The sequence below is a fragment of the Aquarana catesbeiana genome, linkage group LG05, assembly GCF_042186555.1.
Source record: "Aquarana catesbeiana isolate 2022-GZ linkage group LG05, ASM4218655v1, whole genome shotgun sequence".
Taxonomy (NCBI): domain Eukaryota; kingdom Metazoa; phylum Chordata; class Amphibia; order Anura; family Ranidae; genus Aquarana; species Aquarana catesbeiana.
In genome coordinates this window covers 60,754,298-60,781,943 of record NC_133328.1, presented here as the reverse complement: position 1 = coordinate 60,781,943, position 27,646 = coordinate 60,754,298, and the positions used below count along the sequence as shown (strand labels likewise).

Here is a 27,646-nt window from a genome sequence, read left to right as displayed (position 1 = left end):
GCGTATATTAATTGGTTTGCGCAAAAATTATAGCATCTACAAAATATGGGATATATTTATGGAATTTACTTTTTCTTTTTTCAAGTAATGGTGGTGATCAGCGATACATTTTTAACAGGACTGTGATACTTTTTGGGGACCAGTAACACCAATACAGTGATCAGTGCTAAAAAAAAAAAATGCACTGTCACTGTACTAATGACACTGACAGGGAATGGATTAACATCAGGGGCGATCAAAAGGTTAACTGTGTTCCCTGGGAGTGTTTTCGTACTGTGTGTGGGATGACTTAACTGTAGAAAGATAGAGATCCGTGTTCCTGCTTAGCAGGAACACAAGATCTCTGTCTTCCTTACTAGCATAATGGCTAGTTTCTGATTTTGCACTTAAAGGCCGCCCTTCTGCAGTATGTATATACGTGGGGCATTCCTTAAGCGGTTAATGATTGAATTTCAACCAATTTTTTTATTATTTAGAAACAAAAGAACCAATCTATTACATGCAAAGTAGGTCGAAGTTGAATTACACATAGGGGATGAATTTGTATTGCTAACAGTAGCCTTCAATATGCCCATTGCCATCCTTATAATTGGTTTCTAAAATGATTTGATTTCTAAAAATGGTAGTTTACTGCTGGCATTTGAGAACATCTTGATCGGTGAGCTTTACTCCAAGAAATCTCTGCAATAAAACCAGAAGTGACGCCACTTTTAATTGCATCATATTACCTAGGGCCAGCCATACAAACCTCCACACATTTATAAAGTACAGCGATGCGTTTTGCAATATACACTCTGTGGTTTGCCAGTTTCGGAACTCTGAAGGCGGTGGAGTGCATTAAAAATAAATGCGTGTTCAAAAAAAAAAGCAGAAGAAGAGCCCAGTCACGTGACCTGTCAAAGTTACAGTACAAGACCCGCTCTACTTCAATCATGGAGCTCTTTTGCCTAATGAATTCTGTCTGCTAATGAACTCTGTCACCAGATACACAGTGCAGGACAATACTCATGAATGGGAGGGCTGTGGTGGACACAGAGAAGCATAGTATACTGGACCGTTGATAATGATATCCACCTGTCATTATTACAGATATTCTTAGTCTTTACAGAATACATAGAATCATCAAGACCTGCCCCACTTTCATTTGTCATAATCAAGAGTTTTGATGGTAGATTGTCGTAATCTATTTGGTAATTTTGGCGATTCATAGCTGATGAAAGAACATAAAATGTAATTAAATATTGCTCTTTTATGAGTAGCATTACAAACATACAAATGCCTTTTGGATGAAGGACAATTATATTTGCAATTTGTTTGCAATATGTTTTAAACTGTCAGAAAAAGCATCTGGAAGAAATATGCAGACACTGGTCAAACATAAATTCTATTCATATGGTGCCCTGGTGGGAATAGGACCTGGAACATAACCTTAATGTCATTCATCATACACTATGGGTGTTATTTACGAAAGGCAAATCCACTTTGCACTGCAAGTGCACTGAAAGCACACTTGGAAGTGCAGTCACTCTAAATCTAAGGGGTAGATCTGAAATGAGGGGAAGCTCTGCTGATTTTATCATCCAATCATGTGCAAGCTAAAATGCTGTTTTTTTATTTTCCTTGCATGTCCCCCTCAGATCTACAGCGACTTTACTTCCAAGTGCACTTTCCTTTAGTAAATAACCCCCATGACTCTGGCCAATCCTTAGACACATCACAATCCTATCACACACTCCAATGGGCCAATGGGCACCTCTGCGGTTCAAAACACCGACAGGTTTTTTGGGCCAATCCTATCCAAGAAGCACACCACCCACCTGGGAGCCCCCCCCCCCCCCCCCGAGGATTCGGTTTCGGGATACCGTAGGCATCAAGAGCAACCACTTATATCCCACATGGTTTTCCCTACCTGTAATCGGAGAGGGTTGTGTGCCTTACTGAATGGATTGATCGCAACCTCACTAAATGTAAGCTATTCTGTTTACGCTGAACCATACCATGGGTCCTCATTCTGCCTCTTTGGCTTGACCTTCTGTGAACTCTGAGGACCACCACCACTCATATCCAGGACCCAGAACACCAACTGCCACAGTGGCCACAGTGATAATAACTGGTTTATACAGATTTTCTATATGCTTAGAAAGTCTGTGTTATGTCATGCTTCAAACCTTAAATGTCTCCTTTTCCTTTACCTTTTACACTATAGGCTGCATGTTTTTCTTTTAACAAGACCTTTAATGATAATTAGGTTAATAACTGCTCTCATAACTGTGAGAAATACCAAATGAGATTAACAGCTATACGTTAATAGGATTGTTTGGAACTTACTATTGTATTGTATACTATGTTTTCAGTCTTGATTCAAGTTTTTATATGAGGAAAATATGCTTTGTAATGTGTCTAGAAATAGGATTTAGCTTATCTTCGCTTTTTAATTATTTATCTTAAATAAATCAAATTTGACCTTAACCATTTCTTTTTTTTTTTCACAAGAAAAAAACCTTAACCATTTCTAAAATAAAAACAATGCTGACATGTAGAAACATAGCTCTGTAAGTTCCTGTTTATGTCTTCATATTACTACTGTTCACCTTGTGGTGTCCCTTGGATCCTAGAACTAAACACCACATGGGGCTTTGAATTCTCTCCAAGCTGATATTAAACTCCACCCAGAGTTGCTAATCATTTTTTAATTTATCCCCAGAGCCAAAGATAAGTGTAAGTATTCTAATGGTGATATCTTTTCCAGGGACAGCTGTTTAAGAAGGTAATACCATTACTTTGGGGGGTTTCCTCTAACTTCTTGTTGTGACTCAGGAACAAGAAGTGAAGGAAAAAAATCCCCATTAGGACACATATTAGACAGAAAATAACCTGGTAGAGGATCTAATCTTTCCCCACTCTACCAAAAAGTTTTTGGCTATACATACTCATTAACTACATTCAAATTACCAATGGTAGTAAAGAGTAAGATAAACCATTGCAGACCTTACCAATTATATGGTGGCTACATTGCCAATGTAACAGCATAATATAGTTTCCTATTTTGTTGTTAGTAGTGATTAAGGAAATTAGGATTTTTCCTTCACTTTGGTAAAAATCAGGATATTTTGGCATAATTTAGTTTTTTAGCTAAATGCACTAAAATAAACAGGGATGGTTAAAAGAAGATGGTTTTTAGGTGTGCAGTAGGCCATATATAGCTCTTGAGTGTTAAGGTGAGGGTAAAGTAAGCTCCTTTAAACTATTCTGAACCTTTACTTGAGCCACAAAAGCACCATACTTAGCTGATAACATTAGACACTGAGGAACCCTAATGCTAACACAAAACCTAGCCCTAAGTTAGGGTTAAAGCTAACTCTAAGTTTATTCACAAAGTCATGTGACCACCCTTTCAGTGCTGACATAACAATCACATGACTTTGTTTATAAACAAAGGGTTAAGTTGAACGTTAGGGTTAAGGAAGAGTAAGCATTAGGCCAATGTCACACTTGTTACCCTATTGCTGGTGAAAATTCACTAGCAACAGAATTGCTAAAAAGTGCAAAATACTTACCTACTTCCATAGGTCTTTCCCTCCCTGATGAACATGCTGAAAAAGTCACTAGCAAGCAGGAAGATGACACCCCGCTCATTCAGCCAGTAAAAGAGTATTTTTCTGCCCTGTCATGTCCTGGTTCTCTAGATTCTCTAATGTCTCTATTGTTTTTGTATGCAAATTTTACCTAAGCATTATGAAATTTGAGGCTAACTTTGATGAAATTTCATGGCAAAATCAATTTTGGCAAAAATACTCCACCGATTCCTAGTGCCTTGAGCAATTCAGAAATTGATTGAGATTCCCCTCTCAATGCATGAACACCAAACGAGGTCAGGACACCCAATCATCACATGTGGGTTTCCTTGCACAGTCAGTGGAATACCTAGCTTAATACAAATGTAAAGGTTTTCTGCTACCTTGCCAGCCCAAGACACTTCTTAAATACAATATGGGCACCTGCCATCTATGAAAGGCTCTTTACAAAATTTCACAGAACCCAGAAATTTTCTCCATTAGTCATGGCATAGGAGAGGGAGCATATGTTTGTATAAGGAAATCAAGCCACAATAATCCCTACCCATTGACATCAAGACTGCCTAAGAACTTTGCCAGAGGAGACATGAAGGAACCCCACAAGTCATGGCTTTTGGGCCTGCAAAGCTTAACAGTATGATTGTGTGTTGCTTCTTTTTGGGTCTCAGCATGTAAAGTAAGAAGGTAAGGAAGGATTCTACTCACTTGCTGATAAAGTCATTAAGATCTGGTGACCACAATTCTGGCTGACGTAGGGTCGGTGGTGGGTTCCTACAAAAACACATACCATTAATATCATGGCACTTGGATATCTCTGCTATATAAAATTGATTACGCTCTTCCAAAAAGAGAATATTTACATATGTTATATTTTATAGAGCAACTCCATTAAAGCAGATCTCTTTGTTTAAATGTTGACCCCCGCTAAGCTTTTAGTGCAGTTTCAGTTAAACACTGCAATAAAAACTCCCCAGCTCCATGACAATTCTGACTTTGCTTTTCACCTGATTCACCACTGTTGTTGGCCTAAGTCAATTCCCCATGTATTTCTAACTGTAATCCATTACGGGCCATCTGGTACAACATTTTGAAGCCTGAGTCTCCTAGATGGTTTTCTAGAGGAACACCAGGAGCAGGTGACCAGAGGTTTGTCTGGAAAGCAACGTTCAGTTTATCACTGCCATGCCTTGAGCTGTGAAAGACCTTCTTTCCTCCATGGTAAAAGTCCCAAACTTATAACTCTATTAATGGAGAGTAATTTGTATCATTTCATGTAATAAGACATTACAAAGAGGTTATGAATTTCTTACCAACCCTTCAATTGGAAATTAACATTCTGCTGACCAGTTTTCCCTGCTAGGACAAAAATTAAAGTTCTCCCCCCTAGGGGTTTTGGCAAATACCTAGAACCCAAAGGCTTGACCGGTAACCACTCATGAATAACCAGTCAAGGTACTCACAGAGAACAGGGAAATTTTTTAAAGTAAACCGTTCTAGCTGACTGCTACATTGCATCTCATTTCATGTTGCACAGCTATGAGGACAGAATGATATCTGTGGGACAAACTATCAAAGTTTAACAATGTTAAAAAAAGAAAGAATAAAATAAAATTTGAAATATAAAATGTATTAAAATATTACTTGGTTAGTTAGTTAGTTAGTTAGTTAGTTAGTTAGTTAGTTAGTTAGTTAGTTAACTAGCTAGTTAATAGGTTAGTGTTTTCATTGGTGGATAATAATTAGTTCATTAGTGTTAGGTCAATTAATAATTATTTTTTATTTTAATAATTGGTGAATTACAGCCACTGAACTCTAAACACAGTATTGGAAAATGCCTAATATCTATAAATCTACTATATACACACTTGTTTATTGACCATACAGTACTGACATATGTATTAAGACCTACACATTTTTTGGGTTCCTGTATTCAGCGCAGATAAAAGAAAATAATTTAGTCAAAATCTTTCAGTGGATTATTATACAAAATACATTACACATTTAAAAAATTAGAACTGCGTTATTTTCACATTTAGTCAATGTCTCTGCCTATCATAAAATATTGGAAAAAATATTGGAAAAAGGAATAATTAAACTTGCGCTTAGTGTATGAGACTACAGCACTCCAAAATGTCTGAATACAGGATATTAACAATCAAATAAACAGCAATAAGTGCACATATCACTTTAAATAAATGCAATCACATAATAAATCCAACAAAGAAAAAAATGCAACATTAAATACTGAAAATTATTCAAAAAGAAATTCAAATAAGAGAGCCGGGAAAAGTCCTGTTCAGGGTTTATACATCTCCCAGGCTCCTCTCATACACGTTCAGTGATTACGATCCATGGTCCAGTTCGGGTCTTGGTCCTCTGCCCCTGGCTAATTTAAACTCACCTGAGACAGACAGTCGGTGATCTTGGCCTGGGAACCTCAGACAACTTCTGTCTAAGAGAGCAACAGGTTGGTAAAAGCTAATAAGCTGTGTATGTGGAAGCTGACAAGGTGTAGGCTTGCTCAGCCTAGTAGTTAGGATCTGTAAATATTGTAGTAGTTAGTGCCGAGACACAGCTAGGTTTTTGTTTGGATATTTTTGTTCCTATTTGTTTTTGGAACACATATCGCTTGTTATCATTATCGTCATGGAGGAGTGGAAGAGGGCTCCATTGGCAACCTGTGAAGCTCTGGTGAACTCCATGCCCAAGAGGGTTAAGGCAGTGCTGGAAAATAATGGTGGCATCACAAAATGACACTTTGGGCCCAATTTGGACATTTTCACTTAGGGGTGTACTCACTTTTGTTGCCAGCGGTTTAGACATTAATGGCTGTGTGTTGAGTTATTTTGAGGGGACAGCAAATTTACACTGTTATACAAGCTGTGCACTCACTAACTTGTAGCAAAGTGTCATTTCTTCAGTGTTGTCACATGAAAATATATAATAAAATATTTTCAAAAATGTGAGGGGTGTACTCACTTTTTGTGAGCTACTGTATATAGTTTTTTGGATTTTATGGCACATACACAAATATATCTAAAGTGGTTGTAAACCCTTACAGACCACTTTGACCTACAGGTAAGCCTAGATTAAGGCTTACCTGTAGGTGCAAGAGTATCCATTATTCTCTTTGTCATAATTATTTGTATTGCTCAAATTAGAGTCGGATCTTTATTGTTGCATTATTTGTTTGTTGTATTTATTATGTGATTTCTTTTATTTAAAGGCAAATGGAAAATTATTTCTGTTTACTTTATCATAAAATATATTCAGGGTATAAAAAAACAAATTAAGAAATTAATAAAAGTTTAAGTTTAGAAAATCACTTTGTATGAAAAATGATAAATAACTTATTGTTGAATGAACTGCCGCATACCAAAACTTTTGAATTTGGTCTGGACACAAAGGTTTTGATAACCCCAGGGCATGAAATGGTTAAAGAAAGAAGTGAAAATGCAACAATTATTTTCAAAGTAAAGTAATTCGTTGCAAGTATACCTGGCTGACCCTCTGGGTTTATAATACTTTGAGTTTTCAAGTCTAAAGCTAGTTGCAATGGGGTCATTCCAGCTCTGCAACTCAAAGTAATAAAGCCAGACAATTAGGGTTTTCAGAAAGAGCTCAGAAACTCCAAACTCCATATCCTGCCATTGCAAGTCTCCTTTCCTGTAGTTGTCCTTAGTACTACTCGCTAACAGGTGCCAATCATATATTTAATAACCAATAGTAAAACAACATACCTAGGAATTTTAAAAAGAGCTCTCATTGGATGCAAGTCAGCCAGTGGAGGATCACCATCACTGAGCTCTATGGCTGTAATACCTAAAGACCAGACATCACAGCGTGCATCATATGTTGTATCTACTTGCTGCTCACATGCGATCACCTAGCAAAACAAGACAGAAATGTAAAGTATTATGTGGAATTTTTTTACATTATCAATTAATGCCTTAGTTTTTGTTTGGAGGGAATTTAAGATGTACAAAAATAAAAAGTGCATTCACTAAAATATACTATAGTTAGTTACCTTTTAAGTTCTAAAACAACAATGTAAACTGCATTATTTTGGTTACATTTGAAAGATAATAAAAGAGAGCCCAACCTCAGGCGCCATCCAAAATGGAGTTCCTACAGACGTGTTCCGATGGAGACGGGTGTTTGTCAGTTGGGCTGATACACCTGTATTATTTAAAGGGTATTCATGTTAAGATCAGTTTTCAATAAGGTTTAAACACCTAACCTGTCAAACTGCAGTTTATAAAGGGTATGTATAGTACACTGAGCACAATTATAAACGCAACACTCTCCATGTTTGTAATTTAAAAAAAAAAATCCTTTACAATCACTTTAATGTGCATTACTTATATGCTATATCATTTATAGCTTTAGGCTAGGTTCACATTTATATGTAGCAAGGTCCCAGGCCTCCTTCGGTCTAATGAGAACCTCCAGGGCCAGAGGTAGCTGACATCCTTCTGTGTATAGTGGGTTGTGAGGCATGGTGGGTGCAAGATGATTAAAGTCATTGGTCGCCAGACACTTCTTGACTGAAAAAGAGAGTTTATTTCTCTTAACAAACTTTTGGGGGGAAGAGGGTTAGGGCCAGGACACCCTTACGTAGTTGCAAGATTAATTGGCAGACTCTGAGACTTCAACAGGAGGACAGCCATGCAGGGAAAGACATCCAGCAAGATGCCACATCTGCATGTGTAAGAATGCTGTCTCCTATGGCAACAGTCTTTAACAGTTCCTAACACAAACGTAACAGTTCCTCCCCCTTAACTACAACCTCTCCTTGTAGTTCTTCTTCAGTGTAATTTCCCACTGAGCTCTCAGTCTCTCACTAGACCCGCTGATTCACTGCCATTGAATCCCTTGAGCTCCTCCAATCTTCACAGTAGTATCTTCCTCAAGCATCACCCCCGCTTCTCTGCTGGGCCCCTATCTTGGCACTCCAGATACTTCTCAAACTTCTCCCCACTGGACTGCTCAGTCCCTGGCTTGACACACAAGGCTGCTCTGCAAGCGTTACCTCCGCTGGCTGGGTCCCTGGCTTGATACCCACTGAAGTTTCCTGATTCTTCACCGTCCCCGGTTGGTGAGAATACTGCTCCAGTACTTGCTTCCAGCACTGTATTTTGGCCTAGGCCAACAAGGCCCAGGCCTAGGACGGCACTTTGCGTGGGGGGGGGTGTTGCTGGCAAAAGAGCTTCCCCGCATGAAAAAAAGATACATAAAAGGGGATATTGCGAGCCACAATGGTATATTGCCTCAAATGTGGAAACCACCTAGCTGCCCGCGCAGAACACGTTTCATATGCCGTGCAATACAATGTATACAAAAGATATGCTGCGCTAAGGTGAAAATGTCAATCTGGAGATCATTAATGCATATGAGGTATACTGAAAATACCGCATAAGCGGCTTATCCAGCCACAGCAAGGCACAAAGGATATATGTAGAAAAAAAAAAATGTAAAAGTGATTATAAGGTGCAATGTGTAAATAATATACTAGATGTATACCATTAGAATAAGAGTAGCGATGATTAAACTACTAACTGTATATATAATAAATGAAAAATGATTTATATAATCTGAATTTTACCATGTAAAAATATATATATAAATAATATCACAGTGATAAGTGCAAAAAATACAACAAAGTGCCAAGAGCCACACAATGAGTGTGAATATCAAATCCAAGATGTGATACGTGGTTATTAAAGTCCAATTTATGAAAGAAATGCACATAAAGTCCATAAAAACAGTTCATAAAAAATCCAACGTGCGTGCATTAATCTTAGTGCTTAGTGCTCAGAATTCCATGCTCAAGTGCCATCCAGTGACCCCCCCCCCTGGGACAGCCGCTCACCTCAGAGCGTGAGGAAGCGTGAGGGATCCACCACCCATCCATCAATTGTTGATTGATTTATGGACTCATATTATGTTTTTTGATTGCAATTGGTTTATCCACTCAGGCACTCTGAGTGCTATATGGGACATCTGATTTTTTGCACTTTATTTAATCTATACTTTGTATTCCATTTATTTTTACTTGCTGTGTTTGCACATGATTATTATGTTTGTCACTATTATACGCTGACCCACCTTTAGTTTGAGACTGTGTTTGCACACGTCAAGCTTGCTGCAGGAATACCTTTACATTTATATTTATTTGTACATATTGATGCATATTTTTTAGCACTGCACTTGCACTTTTCATAGAAGTTTTTGTCACATACTATACACCGGCCGATATTCAACAGCGCAGCACCATTATTATATACTTTCATGCCCTCAGACTCTGACCATCCCTTGTGCCATGCCTGCAGTCTCTGACTGTCCCTTGTGCCATGCCCGCAGTCTCTGATTATCCCTTGTGCCATGCCCCCAAGTCTCTGGCCATCCCTTGTGCCATGCCCGCAGTCTCTGACTATCCCTTGTACCATGCCCGCAGTCTCTGACCGTCCCTTGTGCCATGCCCACAGTCTCTGACCGTCCCTTGTGCCATGCCCGCAGTCTCTGACCATCCCTTGTGCCATGCCCGCAGTCTCTGACTATCCCTTGTACCATGCCCGCTGTCTCTGATTGTCCCTTGTGCCATGCCCACAGTCTCTGACCGTCCCTTGTGCCATGCCCGCAGTCTCTGACCATCCCTTGTGCCATGCCCGCAGTCTCTGACTGTCCCTTGTGCAATGCCCACAGTCTCTGAAAAGAAAGGGCTGCAATTACCAGAGACCCCCTTACATCAGAATTTCCCTTTAAACCAGAGTCTGCAGCAGTCCCTTTTACATCAGAATTCAGAGTTCATGCTTTACATCGGGGGCCACAGAGTTCCCTCTTACACTGTAAATAAGAACCCTGTGCTGGTTTTTATTAACCTTACCTTCATGTAAATGGAGAAATGTTTTTTGCTAGCACATTATAAGAAACTTACCTTAGAACAAAGCCCTATGGTACCGTGATGTCACCGCTTAAACGGCTGACATCTTCCCCTGGCCTTCATTCCAGGTTCACAGCCTCTGGCTACATGAGTGGCAGGGGGCGCAATAACATCACACCCACTGATGCGCGCAGGAGCCGCGATTTCGGGCATGGGCTCTGTAACGAGCCCCTTGATCGCTCGGTTCCACTCTCCCGACACTCCTCTGCTGCTATAGAATCAGATTGCAGATTGCAACATCTGATTGCTCGGTCATTCGATGCTCCGGGATTATAACTACAGCTATGTGCCGTTCTAACCCAGTTGTGATAGCTCAGAACAAACACCAGGCAGGCTGTATGTAAGTTCAACCAGGAATCTCTTTTATTGAAATATACAGGCTTATACAGGCTTTTGTAAATATACAGGCTATACAGGCTTTTTGTAAAGAGGAGGTGCAGACCTCCTGCTCATATTACTCTAACAATACAGCTGTAACCTAATTAACCTAATTAACATGGGCTAATTAACTAATCCCTTTAGACAGCCTAGATGACTCAGACATGACCTTTAGGCCAGACTGGCCGTCTTGTAGTTCAGAAAATCCAATCAACATTATCACAATAGCAGAGTTAATTAAACACAAACAACAATGGGGATCTAATGACTCTTAGATACCATACTAGAGACTTATTTACAATACACATTTTAGCAGAGCACTCCAGGTTTGGGGACGGCAACTGCAGATTTTCCACTGCAGATTCTCTGGCATTCTGCTGGACAGGCACATTCCTCCATCCAAGATCATCCAATGCAGAAACAGGTTCATCAAGGTCGGTCAGCACTTGCTGCATCCGCCATAAGACCTCCGCCTCCATAGCTGGGGGGCCAGATTGGCAAAGCACACTGTTACTCTGCCACATTGTCAACTCTTCAGACAGGATTTCAGAGTTGTCAACTGGTATTTCCTGACAGTCCCAGGCAAAGGGAGCACCACCCTGCTGCTGAGCAGAGTCTAACAGCTGTCTGTAGGCGATCTCCAGCTCCCATTCCTGAACGGCCAGAAACTCCAAATCTTCCTGTGCCCAGTGCACTTCTGAGACATTCAATCTTCACTCTCTGTGCTCCATTATTTCCTCCAAACGCCACTCCCGATTACTCCCAAAGTCAGGGTCCCTGGACAGCCTCCAGTACAACAATCCCAGGCCATCGTAGTCAAAGCCTTCCGTGGGGCTGTCATCCGCTGTCCACGGGCACACTTGGGCTACATACCACTGGAGGGCTCTGTAGCTCTCGTCCAACCGCATTTCTGCCCGGATCAGCCTGCTTAACTCGGCTGTCCACTCCTGGTTCGGCTGTTCCCCCAAAAACAGCATTCGCACTTCATACTGCGACCAGTACCTCACATGGATGGAGGGGAGAACTTTTCCCTGGTGTCAATGCTCACGGGCTAGCGCTTCCTTCCAGAGTTCACAGCGGATAGAATCAAACCATCTTAGCAGGACCTGCTCTGATACTGGTCCTCTGTGCTGTATCTGCATCTCTCGCAACCTCCTTCTGAATTCCACATCCATGGTGGCTGGTATCTCTCCTCTCCTGCTATCTGGACCTTGGATCCAGGTGATGGTTTGGATGTGTTCACGGCAAGGAAGCACGATCCCACCATTCCCTCCACAGCTCTCAAGCAAGTCTTTCAGCGTGGCTCTCCTGCAGGCTGGTTTGGAGTGTCCCAGTAACTGGAGAGCAAATCCCACGGCTGCCAACCAATGTAACGAGCCCCTTGCTCGCTCAGTTCCACTCTCCCGACACTCCTCTGCTGCTATAGAATCAGATTGCAGATCGCAACATCTGATTGCTCGGTCATTCGATGCTCCGGGATTATAACTACAGCTATGTGCCGTTCTAACCCAGTTGTGATAGCTCAGAACAAACACCAGGCAGGCTGTATGTAAGTTCAACCAGGAATCTCTTTTATTGCAATATACAGGCTCTTTTATACACTAAAAGAGGAGGTGCAGACCTCCTGCTCATATTACTCTAACAATACAGCTGTAACCTAATTAACCTAATTAACATGGGCTAATTAACTAATCCCTTTAGACAGCCTAGATGACTCAGACATGACCTTTAGGCCAGACTGGCTGTCTTGTAGTTCAGAAAATCCAATCAACATTATCACAATAGCAGAGTTAATTAAACACAAACAACAATGGGGATCTAATGACTCTTAGATCCCATACTAGAGACTTATGTACAATACACATTTTAGCAGACAACAGACAGGTAGCTGGAATTGATGACATTAGCATTTAACAGTAGGAGTCCCAACGGTATGAATCAGTCACTATTCCAATATGGCAAATCCAGGGTCCCCAGAGTCTGTGTGTCCTGGGGGACCAGGACCCAAATCCATCTCAAGGGTCCCCAGGCATACAGCTCATAAAGAACACCGTTCCCCCAAATGCCAGGGCCCACGATCGATCGTCAAGAGGCTAGCATACAGTCCCCTCCAAAAGTCTCTCTCCCGGCTAGGTCTGTCACAGGCTCTGAAGGTCCAGCACGGTAAGCCGGACCTTCCGAGCGCATGCGCCGATCATGTCATTGGCTGCATGCACTCTGAATATCTCCTAAACTGTGCAAGTTTAGGAGATATTTACAGTACCTACAGGTAAGCCTTATTATAGACTTACCTGTAGGTACAAGTGATAGTACAGGGTTTACTACCACTTTAAGAGAAAGGGGTGTGGTTTACAGATGACAGATATTTAAGTTAGGGGGTGCACGATTTTAGTCAGGCCTAGGGCAGCACAAAATCTAAATATACCACTGTTTGCTTCAGTTACTCATTATGGTCCCTGGTAAGGTGGATGGTCCCTTAGTGGCGACAGCTTCCCTTCTACCTCTGACCACGACAGGTTCTCCGGCCAGCAGAACCGTCACTTTTGGTTGGACTGCAAGCCGCAATCCCAACCCTGCACTGCTCTTTTGCTTCTGGATAGGCCCTCAGACAGACTAGCAGCCAGATGTGCCCACGTTCCCACAATGCACATTACAAGCAGTGGTGCCAGGTAGAAATCTGAACATAAGATCTGCGCCACATTGTAGCTCAGATATTAGTTTATAGGGTGCGGCATTTCTGCTACAAATCCCAGATTACAATTTACAATTTCTGGCACACATCACAAATCCTCAACATCTGTGCACCATGTTATTTTGTTTGGCGAATGTTAAGTGTGCATCACATGTGCACCAAAAAACTGTCAGAAAAACTATAGAAACAGAAAATTGATGGCAGAAAAAAGACCAAGTGGTCCATCAAGTCTGCCTTTTTTTCATTTATAGGTGTTTTATATATTTTTTTGTTAGCTCTATGTTTGTCCCAAGCATGTTTGAATCCACCTACTGTTGATGGACTGACTCTGCTGGAAGTCTTTTCCAATCATTAACCACCCTTTTGGTAAAAGATTACTTTCTAAGATTAATTTTGAAAGTTCCACCTGATAGTTTGAGGCCCTGTCCCCATGTTCTTCATCTTGGCTTCATATTAAAAAAACTGCCCTCCTGAACTGTATTCACCCCCTTGATGTATTTAAAGGTTTGAGTCATGTCTCTCCTTTCCCATCCTTCCTCCAGACTTTACATATTAAGTTCCTGAAGTCTTTTTTTATATGTTTTATACCTAGACCTTTTTTTGTTTCCCGTCTCCAGATTCATTCTATCTTAAAGTGGAGCTCCATCCAAAAGGGGAAGTTCCGCTTTAAGCATTCCTTTCCCCCTCTTATACCACATTTGGCATGTCCTTTTACTTTTGGGGGGGGGGGGGTACTTAGTTTTAACAGGTACCTGCTCCCACTTCCGCTCAGACTGGGCAATCTGAGTGGAAGTTCTCTTCTCCCCCTCCCTCACTGTAGTCTTCTGGGACACGTCACAGGTCCCAGAAGATTGCCTGACCATTGAGGAGGCGTAGCACGACTCGCACATGCGCAGTGCACACCCAGCTGTGAAGCTGCAAGATGTCACAGCCGGGTGCCAACACTTGTAATGCCAGCATCGGGGAGAAGAGAGGGAGAGAACTGAGGGTTCGGGCGGACACATCGCTGGATCGTGGGACAGGTGAGTTTGTGTTTATTAAAAGTCAGCAGCTACACTTTTTGTAGCTTTTGACTTTTAATAAGCACAAAAACGATTGGAACTCCACTTTAATATCTTTTTGGAGGGGAGGGCTCCAGACTATCTGGTCCATTATATTTAAAACAGAACTTCACTCTCTCAATCAACATTGACAATATTTAATCCTTATGCTGTTAGCATTAGTAAATAGATAGGAAGCTATATTATTAGACATGTGCACTGACGAAAAATTAATTTTGTTTTTGTTTCATTTGTTTTTTTGGGGTTTTTTTTTGGTTTTCGGGTCATTTGTTATGATCGCATAAATTCGTAAATTTGAAAATTCTTAAATTTGAAAATTTCGTAAATTAGAAAATCTGAAAATAAGAAAAAAAAATCAAAAAATAAGAAGGAAAATCCAAAAATTCTTAATAATAACTAACTAATTAACTAATAATAACTAACTATTCAATTATAGGTATTGGAATTTCCTTTCAAATTTGGCTGTTAGTGAACATAACGAATACGAATTTATCTGAAACTAAGAAGTATCCTAAATAACGAATGCCGCATCTAAACAGATGGAACGGAATTAATTAATAATAAATAATAATACAGTTTTTATTATTATTGTTATTTTTTATTATTATTAATTCGTTACGTTCCACTCATTTAGATACAGCATTCGTTATTTTGGATAATTCATAACTTTGGATAAATCTGTATTCGTTACGTTCACAAATAACCAAATTTGAAAGGAAATTCCAATACCTTTAATTGTTTTAAACTTTTTTTTTTTTTTTTTTACATTTCTTCAAAATAAAGCATGGAGACATGGATGGTTGGGGGAGTTTGGTTTGAATAATAAAAATTAATCAAACGGCATTTTTGGTTTATGATGCTCAGATGCAGTTTAGTTCCACTTTAAGCAAACATATCCAAGAAGTTGTACTAATTAATGGCAAGAAAATGATTTCTTAAATACCTATATACCGATTTCTTATATACCTTATACTGTACATATATGTTTTTCTTAAAGAGAGTTTGTCCCCAAGAAAATAAAACTTTGACATGCAGCAGTTCCCTAATTACATAAAGCACATTTTTGGCCAGTTGGACTGTCTGTACATCTACAGATCCGAAGCACAAAGAAGCATCAGGAGCCCCATGCAGCTTTCTTTTGAGATTCAAATACAAGGTACCAACACTACCAATTTTCCACCGCAGATCAGTGTGTAAATTTAAAATTTAAAATGTGATTTCCACATTATTTGGGTTTATTAGGCAGACTGTAATCTTGATTTCCAGACAGGTTTGAATTCAAGAAATAAGACTCTATACTGCTGAACCTTTACTGATGTTTAGTAATAACAGCATATATCGACCCATGTGCATGTACATTGTAAAAATATATCTAATAGTAGTAATAAAACTGACAAATTTTACAGTTTACCATCTTCAATATTCATTGTTGTATCCAGCTTTATATAAATTTTGCAACATTTTTTTTAACATTGATAATCTACTGTTCATTACTAATTTTAGCACTATTGTTGTATATAAAAAAACATTGTCGTACCAAAGTCCACCAGTTTGACACCTCCATCTGTCGTCAGTAGAATATTGTTTCCCTTAACATCACGGTGAATTGTCTTATGGCTGTGTAAGTGTTGTAGTCCCTGCAGAACATTCATTATATTAGAAGAGGATTTACATTTTTTATGATTGTGTTATTTTTATGCGTAAAGCAGAATTAAACCCAAAACCAATAATGCAATATATTGCAGCTTACTTATCCTTAGATGTGGCGGCTCATTTTTTTTTTTTTTAGGCTTTTTTCCCTTGTTTTCACCTGGTAATCTAGCCAGAAACACACTTTGGGGTTTATTTACTAGAACTGGAGAATGTAAAATCTGGTGCAGCCTGTGTATGGTAGCCAATCAGCTTCCAGTTTTTTTTTTGGCAAAGCTTAATTGAACAAGCTGAAGTTAGAAGCTGATTGGCTACCATGCACGGCAGCACCATATTTTGCAATTTTCCAGTTTTAGTAAATCATCCCCATTCTTTATTAGAATGCCTCCACTCTGGATGAAGGAGCACAGGGGCATCTTTGGGCAGCATCAGTGTTAATCTAGGGGGGAGGGGAGTGTTAGATGTACTAGCAGATTTAGATACACTAACAAATTAAAGCCAAACTTATGCTGCAGATACACAAGTAGTTACAGCAACATTTTGTTTCTTCTTTGGTATAAGGGTTTTACATAAATAAGTAAAAGCTGATTGTTGTAAGCACCCTTGACAATGGTTTGTCTCAACACTTTAAACTGATACATTTGCATACCTCCCAAATTTTTGAGATGGGAACGAGGGACATCCATTAGCAAAAGTAGTTAGGTATAGGACACACCCCCTGCCATACCCTCTTAAAGGAGAATTATACCAATAAATGATTTGTTAAACCCATAAGTGTGGTTTTTTTTTTTTTTTACCACAACTATTCCTTTATATTGGCTTTTGAAGTTTACAAATGCGGCAATTTTGAAATTGGATGAAAGGTTTAGCATTGAGAAACACTTTTTGAAAGATAAAAAAGTGCATTTTACAGTATATACAATTATATGGATCAGACCAAAATGAGGGACAAATGAGGAGGAAAGAGGGACAGAGGGACTTTGTTCCAAATCAAGGACAGTCCCTCAAAATCAGGGACAGTTGGGAGCTATGCATTTGTAGGACAGCTTGTCTTTGAAAATAAAAGAGAGAAAGTCTATAGGCCCCCATTCCCACCGGTACAACTTGTCATGCGATTTGACAATTTAAAATCCCATAAGTCGCACCCTGTTTGTGCCTATGGAACCCTTCAAATCGTTGTGAGAAACATGCATCGATTTTGAAAAAGGTTCCTGCATTATTTTTGGCTGTTTCATGTGCGACTTGTATAGACATCTGTGCATGAAGTCACACAGATGTCGGCAAGCCACACATGAAATCGCACAGACCAGCAGGTTTGGAATCACGCTGTAAGTAGCGCAGTTACGAAGCCGCATTCAGTGGGAAAGGGGTGTTAATGAAAACAAATGCAGCCATCACATTTAATGCCCCGAACACACGGTCGGATTTTCCGACGAAAAATGTGTGATAGGACCTTGTTGTCGGAAATTCCGACCATGTGTAGGCTCCATCACACATTTTCCATCGGATTTTCCGACACACAAAGTTTGAGAGCAGGCTATAAAATTTTCCGACAACAAAATCCGTTGTCGGAAATTCCGATCGTGTGTACACAAATCCGACACACAAAGTGCCACGCATGCTCAGAATAAATAAAGAGATGAAAGCTATTGGCTACTGCCCCGTTTATAGTCCCGACGTACGTGTTTTATGTCACTTTGTGTGACCGTGTGTATGCAAGACAAGTTCGAGCCAACATCCATTGGAAAAAATCCATGGATTTTGTTGTTGGAATGTCCGATCAATGTCCGACCGTGTGTACGGGGCATAAGAATTGGTAAGCTGCGATATAATAATAAATGTTTGCTTTTGGGTTTAATACCGCTTTAATAAAGAAAACATGCATTTTAAATAAGAACCCCCCCCAACCCTGATACCCCAGGCTGATTCCCAGGTAAATAATTGGAATATACCATATAAACCAGGGATGTGCAATTAGCGGACCTCCAGCTGTTGCAAAACTACAACTCCCATCATGCCTCTGCCTCTGGGTGTCATGCTTGTGGCTGTTAGAATCTAGCTATGCCTCATGGGATTTGTAGTTCTGCAACAGCTGGAGGTCCGCTAATTGCATATCCCTGATATAAACTGTTTTAGCTGTCAGAAGATTTGTAAATTCTCTTTTTTGTTCCCTGTCAGGACTGCCAGGACAATGACCTTCTTTAAGACTATACTGAAGTAAAGTAATAGAGCTTGGTCAAGAATCCTCCCAATTGTGTGACTGGACAACGAAGGAGCAGCACCATACTGCGGAGGTCATCAGTCTGCTCTCTCTCCTCTTGTGATAGGCTTATAGAACTGTAAGGCAGCCTTGAATCAATGCATAGTGCTGCCCCTGCCCCTCTCTTCTTGAGTGCTGACTTGCAGAGAATTACAAGACGCTGATGTCTAAATAAATGAATGTATTTATGCTAGCGCTGTGTAAAAGAACATTTATGTTTTTTTTTTTTTTGAAGAATCTATAACCTAATTAAAGTGGACTTCTTAGAAATGTTTCTTCTCCCCTCCTCCTACATATCCTGCCTACTTAAAAAGATCTGTATACTTACCTTTCTTTAGCCCGCTCTGGTCCACTCACAAGATCATGCAGCTCTGGTTCCCCTGTGCCAGTAGGGCAGGGGAGAGGAGGAGCTCAGACAACGGCCGGGCCATGGAAGCCTATGAGTGACATCACAACTCCCAGAATTCACAGTTATTGTTGCTCTATGATACAGGACAGCTGTATCATAAAAGTAGTGGGATGCCTGCCTTTACACACACATGAACTTTAATGGCATCCCAGTCTTAGTCTGTAGGGTTCAATATTGAGTTGGCCCACCCTTTGCAGCTATAACAGCTTCAACTCTTCTGGGAAGGCTGTCCACAAGGTTTAGGAGTGTGTCTATGGGAATGTTTGGCCATTCTTCCAAAAGTACATTTGTGAGGTCAGGCACTGATGTCCGATGAGAAGGCCTGGCTCGCAGTCTCCACTCGAATTCACCCCAAAGGTGTTTGGGTTGAGGTCAGGACTCTGTGCAGGCCAGTCAAGTTCCTCCACCCCAAACTCGCTCATCTATGTCTATTATGGACCTTGCTTTGTGCACTGGTCCAAATCATTTGGTGGAGGGGGGATTATGATGTGGGGTTGCTTTTCACGGGTTGGGCTTGGCCCCTTAGTTCCAGTGAAGGGAACTCTTAAGGCATCAGCATACCAAGACATTTTGGACAATTTCATACTCCCAACTTTGGGAATGACCCCTTCCTGTTCCAACACGACTGCGTGCGAGTGCACAAAGCATGGTCCATAAAGACATGGATGAGTGAGTTTGGTGTGGCGGAACTGGACTGGCCTGCACAGAGTCCTGACCTCAACCCGATAGAACACCTTTTGGGATGAATTAGAGTGGAGACTGCGAGCCAGGCCTTCTCGTCCAACATCAGTGCTTGGCCTCACAAATGCCCTGCTGGAAGAATGGTCAAACATCCCCATAGACACACTCCTAAACCTTGTGGACAGCCTTCCCAGAAGATTTGAAGCTGTTATAGCTGCAAAGGATGGGCCGGCGTCCCAATACTTTTGGTAATATAGTGTAGGTAAATATACAGATATTTTTACACAGGGCAGACGGGATGAGGGGGGGCATTTTTAAGAATAGTCAGTGTTCGTCTTGACTGCCACTTTAAATTGTGCTTTTTAAAAAGTTGAGCTTTAACCTAATTTTGTATTTTTAAGCACACATTTTTGTTACATAAAAACACATATGAAACCCCCAAATGTGAAATATTTTCTGAAAGCAGAGGACCCACGGAATAGAATGAATGTAGCAAATCTTTATGTTGCACAATATTAATGCAATTGTTTATCACATCTATATTGTCAGTTTAAAATACACCCAAATTTTTGTGAATTTTAATGAAAGTGAATGGGAACATGTAACAAAAATAAAGTATGTGTTATACCAATTTGGCTGCAAAGGTGGGAATACACTTTAAGAACTTACTGAGTACAGCAAATAAGATCACTTGGAGATTAAAGTTGCTGAGGTCAGGCAAAGGGCTTTTGAGGGGTCTTACCTAATGTGCACTTATCCTTAAGAAGTCACCAAATAAGTGCAGCACGTAAGATCACATGGCTTCACTTTCAAATCCAGGGAACGATTTCTTTGATCCGGACACCAGAATAGTATATGCTATTAAATATGAGTGATTTTTATATGGATGTACAGTAAATAAGTACAGTGAGTGCCTTTGAAGGGTCTCGCTTATCAAAGCCATGGTATGGTCAGTAGTAGTCAAAATCAACTGGACATGTTTTGTAATTGTGAAGAAAGAGAAGTAAAAAGAAGAGGGTGGTTTACCAAACTTTCCTACACCCCTATCCTACTCTTTGACAATTGACATCTGCTTTTACACGTTCCTTGGTAATTTTCCAGCATGCTCGTCTGACAGAAGCCGGCCAAATGCTGGCATACACATTGGCCAAATCTCGGCCATTTTATTTTTTTAACCAGGCGATGTCGCCCGGCATTCAGCCCGTATTGAAGGGCTTTAGGTTTTAAAAAATATTGCATAAGCACTCTATGAATGGAGGAGGCAGACCTTTCATTCATCCACCTATCCTCCATCCATAGATTGTGTTTCATTCATGGAAGCTATATTATGGCTTCTATAAATGGAGGAGGGGCCAGAAGTATGCCTACATACTTTTGCTAATAGTTGTCATTCCCATCTCAGAAAATTGGGAGGTTTGCATCCACAAGGCCCACATTGTGCGTAATATGGTTGCTCCTAAATAATTTGCTTACGTTAAAATATAAAGAATCCACGGTGTGTGGAGAAGTCATACTCATTTGAGTTTTGGCTTTTCAATGTCCATGGCGTTTAGGCAGAGCTAGATATTCTAACAAACACATCTCACCACCAGGAGATATTTGGGGCCAGTGTGTACACAAACATGCTAGCAATTAAGCTGATTTCAAAATGATGTTGAATGAAAAAAGTATTTGACAATAAGTATGCACAATTAGGATGTCACAATGGGATCCATGGGAACCTACCAAATATAATAAAATCACAGCACTACGCAGGTGTGGAAAGAGGCATAAACGGGGAAGAAGAAATTTACTCCAGAAGAAGAGACTCACCATAAGAGCTTCATGTAGGATGTATGCAATGATGGCTTCATTCATTCTTTCACCTCTTTTCAGGAGTCCTTTTGCCAAATCAGTGACAGATCCGCCATTGCACAACTGCAAAGGTCATGTAAATATTATTTTTGATTTCTGTAACACCCTTATGTCCTCATGTGGTACTGTACAAATTATCCATTACAAATAGAGCTAAATAATACAGAAACACACATATGTATATATATATATATATATATATATATATATATATATATATATATATATATATACACATTATTGCACAGAGATGTGTATATATATATATATATATATATATATATATATGTGTCCAAAAGCACATCAGTCAACAATACTCCCTCTTGACTAAAAGGGTTGTTGTTACTATATCTTTATTTAAGAGAAATAATGGTAGAAACTAAGAAATTATGGATCCTAGAGTGGTTCGGGAAGCCGAAATGAATGGACAATTCTGCGTATTATATACAAGGTTACATTCTTATGTGCAGACATGTTTTAAAGGATAACAATACCTTTATCTGAATTAAAGCTGATTTTTTTTTTAACAGCACTAGGAATAGTTCATACAATGAATGAATGGGGTTTTGTGTGCTGCTGGATACTGGGTTGAAATGTTCATTCCCCTACCCCTAAATACCCCCACAGCTGTGATCTTGCAGTGCTGTGGGATTTAATATGAGTGGCTGCAACTGTAATAGGCACTCGTCAAAAGCGATGACTATTTTGGCCCCGTGTCCCAGTAATAGAGGCTGTATTATTGTTTCCCTCAATGAAAAGCATTCTATGAATGGAGGAGGCGGACGTTTCATTTTTCCTCCCTGTTCGATATTCCTATCGCACACGTTCCTGGTAAAAATGGCTCATAAAATGGTGGGTGCTGCAGCGACTACCAGTTGGGTCCTGGAAGCATCAAACATACGTACATCTTCGCCAGCACACCATGTATCAGCAATAAGTCATCCGAAAAGGTTTTAATGAAAGGAAGTCACATGACAAAGGAAGGTGCACCTTCCTTTGTGAAGTGACTTCCTTTCATTAAAACCTTTTTGGACGACTTATTGCTGATCCATGGTGTGCTGACGAAGATGTACGTCATCTTTCCTCCCTTTCTCCATTCATAGAGATAGAACTTTTCATTGTGGGAATAGATAGTACGGCTTCTATGAAAGACGCACGGGGACAGAAAGAGCAGGTAAAGTTGGCACTTTTGACAAGTGCCTGTCCCAAATGCAGCCCCTCATATTAAAGCGGAGTTCCACACAAAAATGGAACTTCCGCTTTTCGGAACCCTCCCCCCCTCCGGTGTCACATTTGGCACCTTTCAGGGGGGAGGGGGGTGCAGATACCTGTCTAAGACAGGTATTTGCACCCACTTCCGGCATAGACTCCCATGGGAGTCTACACCTCTTTCTGTCCCCACCGCGCTGTCTCCTGGGAACACACAGCTCCCAGGAGAGAGCGGGGACCATTTGGGACACGCAGCGTGACTCGCGCATGCGCAGTAGGGAACCGGGAAGTAAAGCCGCAAAGTAAAGCCGCCCTCACCTAGGATGGCGGTGGCAGCTGCCGAGAACCGAGTCGCTGGATCCTGGGACAGGTAAGTGGCCATGTATTAAAAGTCAGCAGCTGCAGTATTTGTAGCTGCTGGCTTTTAATATTTTTTTTTTTTGGCGGTGTGGGTGAACCCCCGCTTTAACCTCTGCAGCACTGTAAGGTCACTACTGCAGGGGTATCCCGAGGGAGGGGACTTCAGATTTCAGCACAGCAGCTACCAGCACACAAGACACTCTTTACTCCGTTCCACCATCGTTCCACGTGCTGTTTTTTTTTGTTTTTTCACAAAATTTCAGCTTTTTAGTCAAAAATGTACTTGCAGTCTTGCATAATGTAGGGAAGAGTTAGAACTCTTGTTGAGTTTTTACTGCTGTTTGTGTCCCCAGGGAAGATTCACCTGCTCTGTTTGTCCTCAATGCCAAAATCACCGAGACCAAAACTGAGGAAAAATCCAAAATTTTGAGTCCCAACCACTAAAGGAAGCAAAGAGAAATCCTCATATGATTCTCTTCCCTTTCCATAACTAAAACATGTTTTTGCTTAGATATACTTAAATTTTAATGGTCCCTTACCTACCCTTATGCCACTTATACCCCAAACTACAGACCTTAGATCAGCAGGTGACCAACAGGGAGTCGTGACTTATGTTGGGCAATGCTCCTGGCCAGCAGTTCTGCTCATAGACATCCTTTTCTTCACAGGCCATAATTAAGAAACTATTTCCCTCCAGGCTTACAAGTAGAAGGCTTCTTTATTAGGATCTATGAATACCCAGTACCACAATATATGCTCTCTGTCCACATCAGACACTGGTTTCAGGTTTATAGTTGGAGGTATAGGTAGCATGGGAAGGGTGAGCGAGGATTACGTTTGTTAAAGTTGTTGTTGTTAAAAGAGGCATTTTTGAAGGTATTTCCAAATAGTTTTGGGTAGATTCCCATAGAACCATAGAGCATAGAAGTTTGTAAGGGATTGCGAAGTCAGAGTATGAAGATCTGAGCAGAGGGAAGAGAACGTTACATGCACATTCAAGGTTGTACTTGTGTGAAGGCTCAAAAATGTGTGATTCCAGATGCACAGAGGAGCCAGACTGGAAAGCCGTTTTCCAGATGGCATTGGGGTTTGGGCTTGATGTGATAACAAGGTTACAGAAAAAGAAAAAAAATCTAAATGTGTGGGTGATACAAACCTCCAAAACCAGCCATAACTGATCTCCCGTTTTTATGTCTTTCTTGAAATACATTCCAAAGAACTTGACAACATTTGGATGATCAGACAGACCCTTCAGTATGTTATATTCTGCTTCAATCTCTTCATCAATATCTTCCTATGAAGGAAAATATCAATTAGGCAATTAAACCATCTGTTTTTAACCCAATTTCGATATATCCCTTTCTAAAATTCCTAAAATCATTTTATTGTATATTTTCATGTAATAAGATTGACCTACCTGTCCAGTATATCAAGTTAAAGGGTATGTAAACCATAACAATGTTCTCTTATTTTCTACCCTTCAGCTGTTTAATATAACTTTGTAAGAGTTTTCTGTTATAATGGTTTGATACGTGTAAAAAATACCTGTTGATTCATACATTAAGAGCTGTCCTGTGCACTCTGCAATTTATCACAAAAAGGCTATTTATTCCTCCTGCCTTCCTGTTCACCTCTCTGGACTATGTATCTCTCCCCCCATTAAAATGAGGAGAGGACAAGATGTTCTGTATTCCTAACACATGTCTTGGCAGCGAGGCCTCCTAAAGCCTGAAATGGGTTAATTTTAAATTTACATATTCATTCAATAAACACCAACCTCTTCTCTCAGCAGAGAAATCATATTCCCAAAACATTTCATACAATTTCAACCTAATTACAAAACAATGAATGGCAGAATATTTTACAACCAATCCCAGTTTCCCCTGAGGCTACGAATCAGCTAATATTTGTGTGCCGCTTGAACTAGCAAACCGTTAGATGAAGTTTAAAGGGCAAATGTCCATCAAGCTCTCCCTTTTGTTAGGCTTCACTCTTCTGTGGCTTCTGTTCCGAATAAGGCAGGAAAAATATAAATAAATAAACAGAATTTTTCAATTACCTTTCACAATGAAAAATACTTTGTCAGTAAATGCTTTTCATTGCCGAGATCAATATGTTCCAGTTTTATCTGCTGGAAATTTCCCAAATACATAAAGGTCTACCTGGCTCCGTTGGATGTTGCCTGCTCTGAGAGCACATTGTATTTTGCACAATTAAACTGACGTTTTTCAAACATTTATTGCTGACAGAACGTTCTTTAAAAATAAGTTTTACAGGATGTGAAGAACTCCTTAAACTGTCTGGGAAGCTCAGTTCAGTCTGGTGCATTTATGCACAAATAAAAAAAAATGAAGTGCAGAAATCCACAGAAGCTTAAATTTATCCTTTCATTAAGTTGACCACAACAAACTGAAATCTGACTGGTTGTTGTGAGTTTTATACATTATTATTCTTTGCACTTCTTTCCAAATATGCACCTGAAGGATACAGTTAAAGTGTTACTAAACCCACAAAAGTAAAATCAGTCTGTATATGCAGTAAAGCATGCTTGTTATACTCACTGTGGAACCTAAGGGGTTAATCATCTGCATTGTGTAAAAAAGCTGTTTGATCTTGTATGCACAGATCATCCTCTTCTTCCACTGGCTCCATAACATGTCCGGATAAGACAGAGCTTTTGGAGTCAGGCTGCACATGCTCCGTTTGGTGTGTATTGCTGGAGAGTTTTTTTTTTTCTTGGGAGTGCATGTGATCAACACGGAGCCAATCAGCACTGTCCATACAGAAGGTTAGGGGTCCTGGATCCTGATAGGGCAGCTAAGTGCAGTATGAAAACTCCTCCTCCAAGCTTTACAAGGAACTGATACAAGTCACAAGGCTGCTATATACTGCCAATGAGAAAAGGTATTTAGCAGTTTATGTTTACTAAAATAATTACATTTCCATGTTCTGTGTACTGTGGGAGACCAAATATAGTGAATGCAGGGTCTTGGGTTTAGTAACACTTTAATAACTACACAGGGAAAAACTCATTTAGCAACACAGAGAGGCAGAACAAGATGGGCAAGTAATCTGCAGCCAGGTGAAAGGTCCTCCACTTTCAGAAACTGCAACAGGAGGGTCCGGAGCCAAATAGCACACAGCTTTCCCTGAAAGATCTAGCTACTGTAGGGAACACCTTCCTGATTGTTACCAGAGTATTCCAGTTCCAGTAGGGGTGGCCCCTTTGTGTCCTTGGACTTTGCATCCCTTATCAACACAGTGGGTTCCCATCAACATTTTGTTTTAAACATGGTGTCTCTTCTTTATTAATATTATACAAGATTTATATAGCGCCAACAGTTTGTGCAGCACTTTATAACATGAGGGCAGACAATAAAATTACAATACAATTCAATGCAGGAGGAATCAAAGAGCCCTGCTCGTTAGAGCTTACAATCTAGGAGGGAGGGTCAAGTGATACAAAAGGTACTAACTGTGGGGGGATGAGTTGATGGAGAAAATAAAAAGCACAGTAGTTAGGTGGAGGCAGGATATTCTTCTCTGAGGAGGATGGTTTTTAGGGATCATTTAAAAGCAAACAGAGTAGGAGATAATCAGACAGATTGGGGTAGGGAGTTCAATAGGATGGGAAAGGCTCTGGAAAAGTCCTGGAGGCGAGCGTAGGAGGTGGTGAAAAAGGAGTCAGAGAGCAGGAGGTCTTGGGAGGAACGAAGAGAATGATTAGGTTGGTATTTTGACACTAGGTTAGTGATTTAGCCGGTGGCTGAATTGTGGATAGTTTTGTAAGTTGTTGTTAGTATTTTGAATGTAAAGTGGTGTTCCGGCCCAAATTATACTTTTTAAATAAAAATACCCCTATAATACACAAGCTTAATGTATTCTAGTAAAGTTAGTCTGTAAACTAAGGTCTGTTTTGTTAGTTTATAGCAGTAGTTTGTTATTTTATAAACTTACAGCAGGCCGTGGCCATCTTAAGTGTGGGCAGCTGAAGCCAGACTGTATTTCTTCCTGGATCTCATCCTTGCATATCTCACACATGCTCAGTGCAGCACAAGCAGTGTAATAGGTTTCAGGCCAGGTTTCCATAGCAACAGCAGTGTCAGAGGAAGTTGCCGCCCCTTCCCAGAAGGCATTGCAAACAGGAAATGATGCGATGGGCCACGGCCAGGGAGGAGGAAGGGAAAAATGAATACAGCAGATATACAGTAGGTGCTGAGAAATTTTTTTTTAAAATATCCAATTCGTTTACAGTGCACAGTTTAGTGAGGGATGCTGAAGAGTTGTAAAAGTGGGTGGAACTCCACTTTAATTTGTTGGGTGAGCGGGAGCCAGTGGAGGGATTGACAGAGAGGAGTAGCAGACAAGGAGCGGTTGGCAACAGCATTCATGATGGACTGAAGGAGGGATATCCTATGTAAAGGTAAGCCAATAAGGAGGGAGTTGCAGTAGTCGAGTCCTGACATGATCAGGGAGGGAAATAGGAGCTTGGTGGTGTCATTGGTTAGGAAGGGACATATTTTGGAGATGTGGAGGTTGAGGCAGCAAGATTTGGACAGTGATTGGATGTGGGG

At 40.4% G+C, this 27,646-nt stretch overlaps 1 protein-coding gene across 2 annotated transcripts in view; it reads right to left on the bottom strand.

Annotated features, from left to right (window-relative positions):
* The window catches only part of MYO3A (myosin IIIA), a 285,335-nt gene that overhangs the window by 218,555 nt on the left and 39,134 nt on the right, over positions 1–27,646 (bottom strand). For both annotated transcript variants that reach the window (XM_073629787.1, XM_073629788.1), the window contains exons 3-8: positions 24,229–24,366; positions 21,462–21,566; positions 16,187–16,286; positions 7,678–7,754; positions 7,316–7,461; positions 4,281–4,346 (exon numbers count right to left, since the gene is read on the bottom strand). In XM_073629787.1, coding sequence (XP_073485888.1) covers positions 4,281–4,346; positions 7,316–7,461; positions 7,678–7,754; positions 16,187–16,286; positions 21,462–21,566; positions 24,229–24,366 — 632 coding nt within the window. The remainder of the gene's footprint in view (positions 1–4,280; positions 4,347–7,315; positions 7,462–7,677; positions 7,755–16,186; positions 16,287–21,461; positions 21,567–24,228; positions 24,367–27,646) is intronic.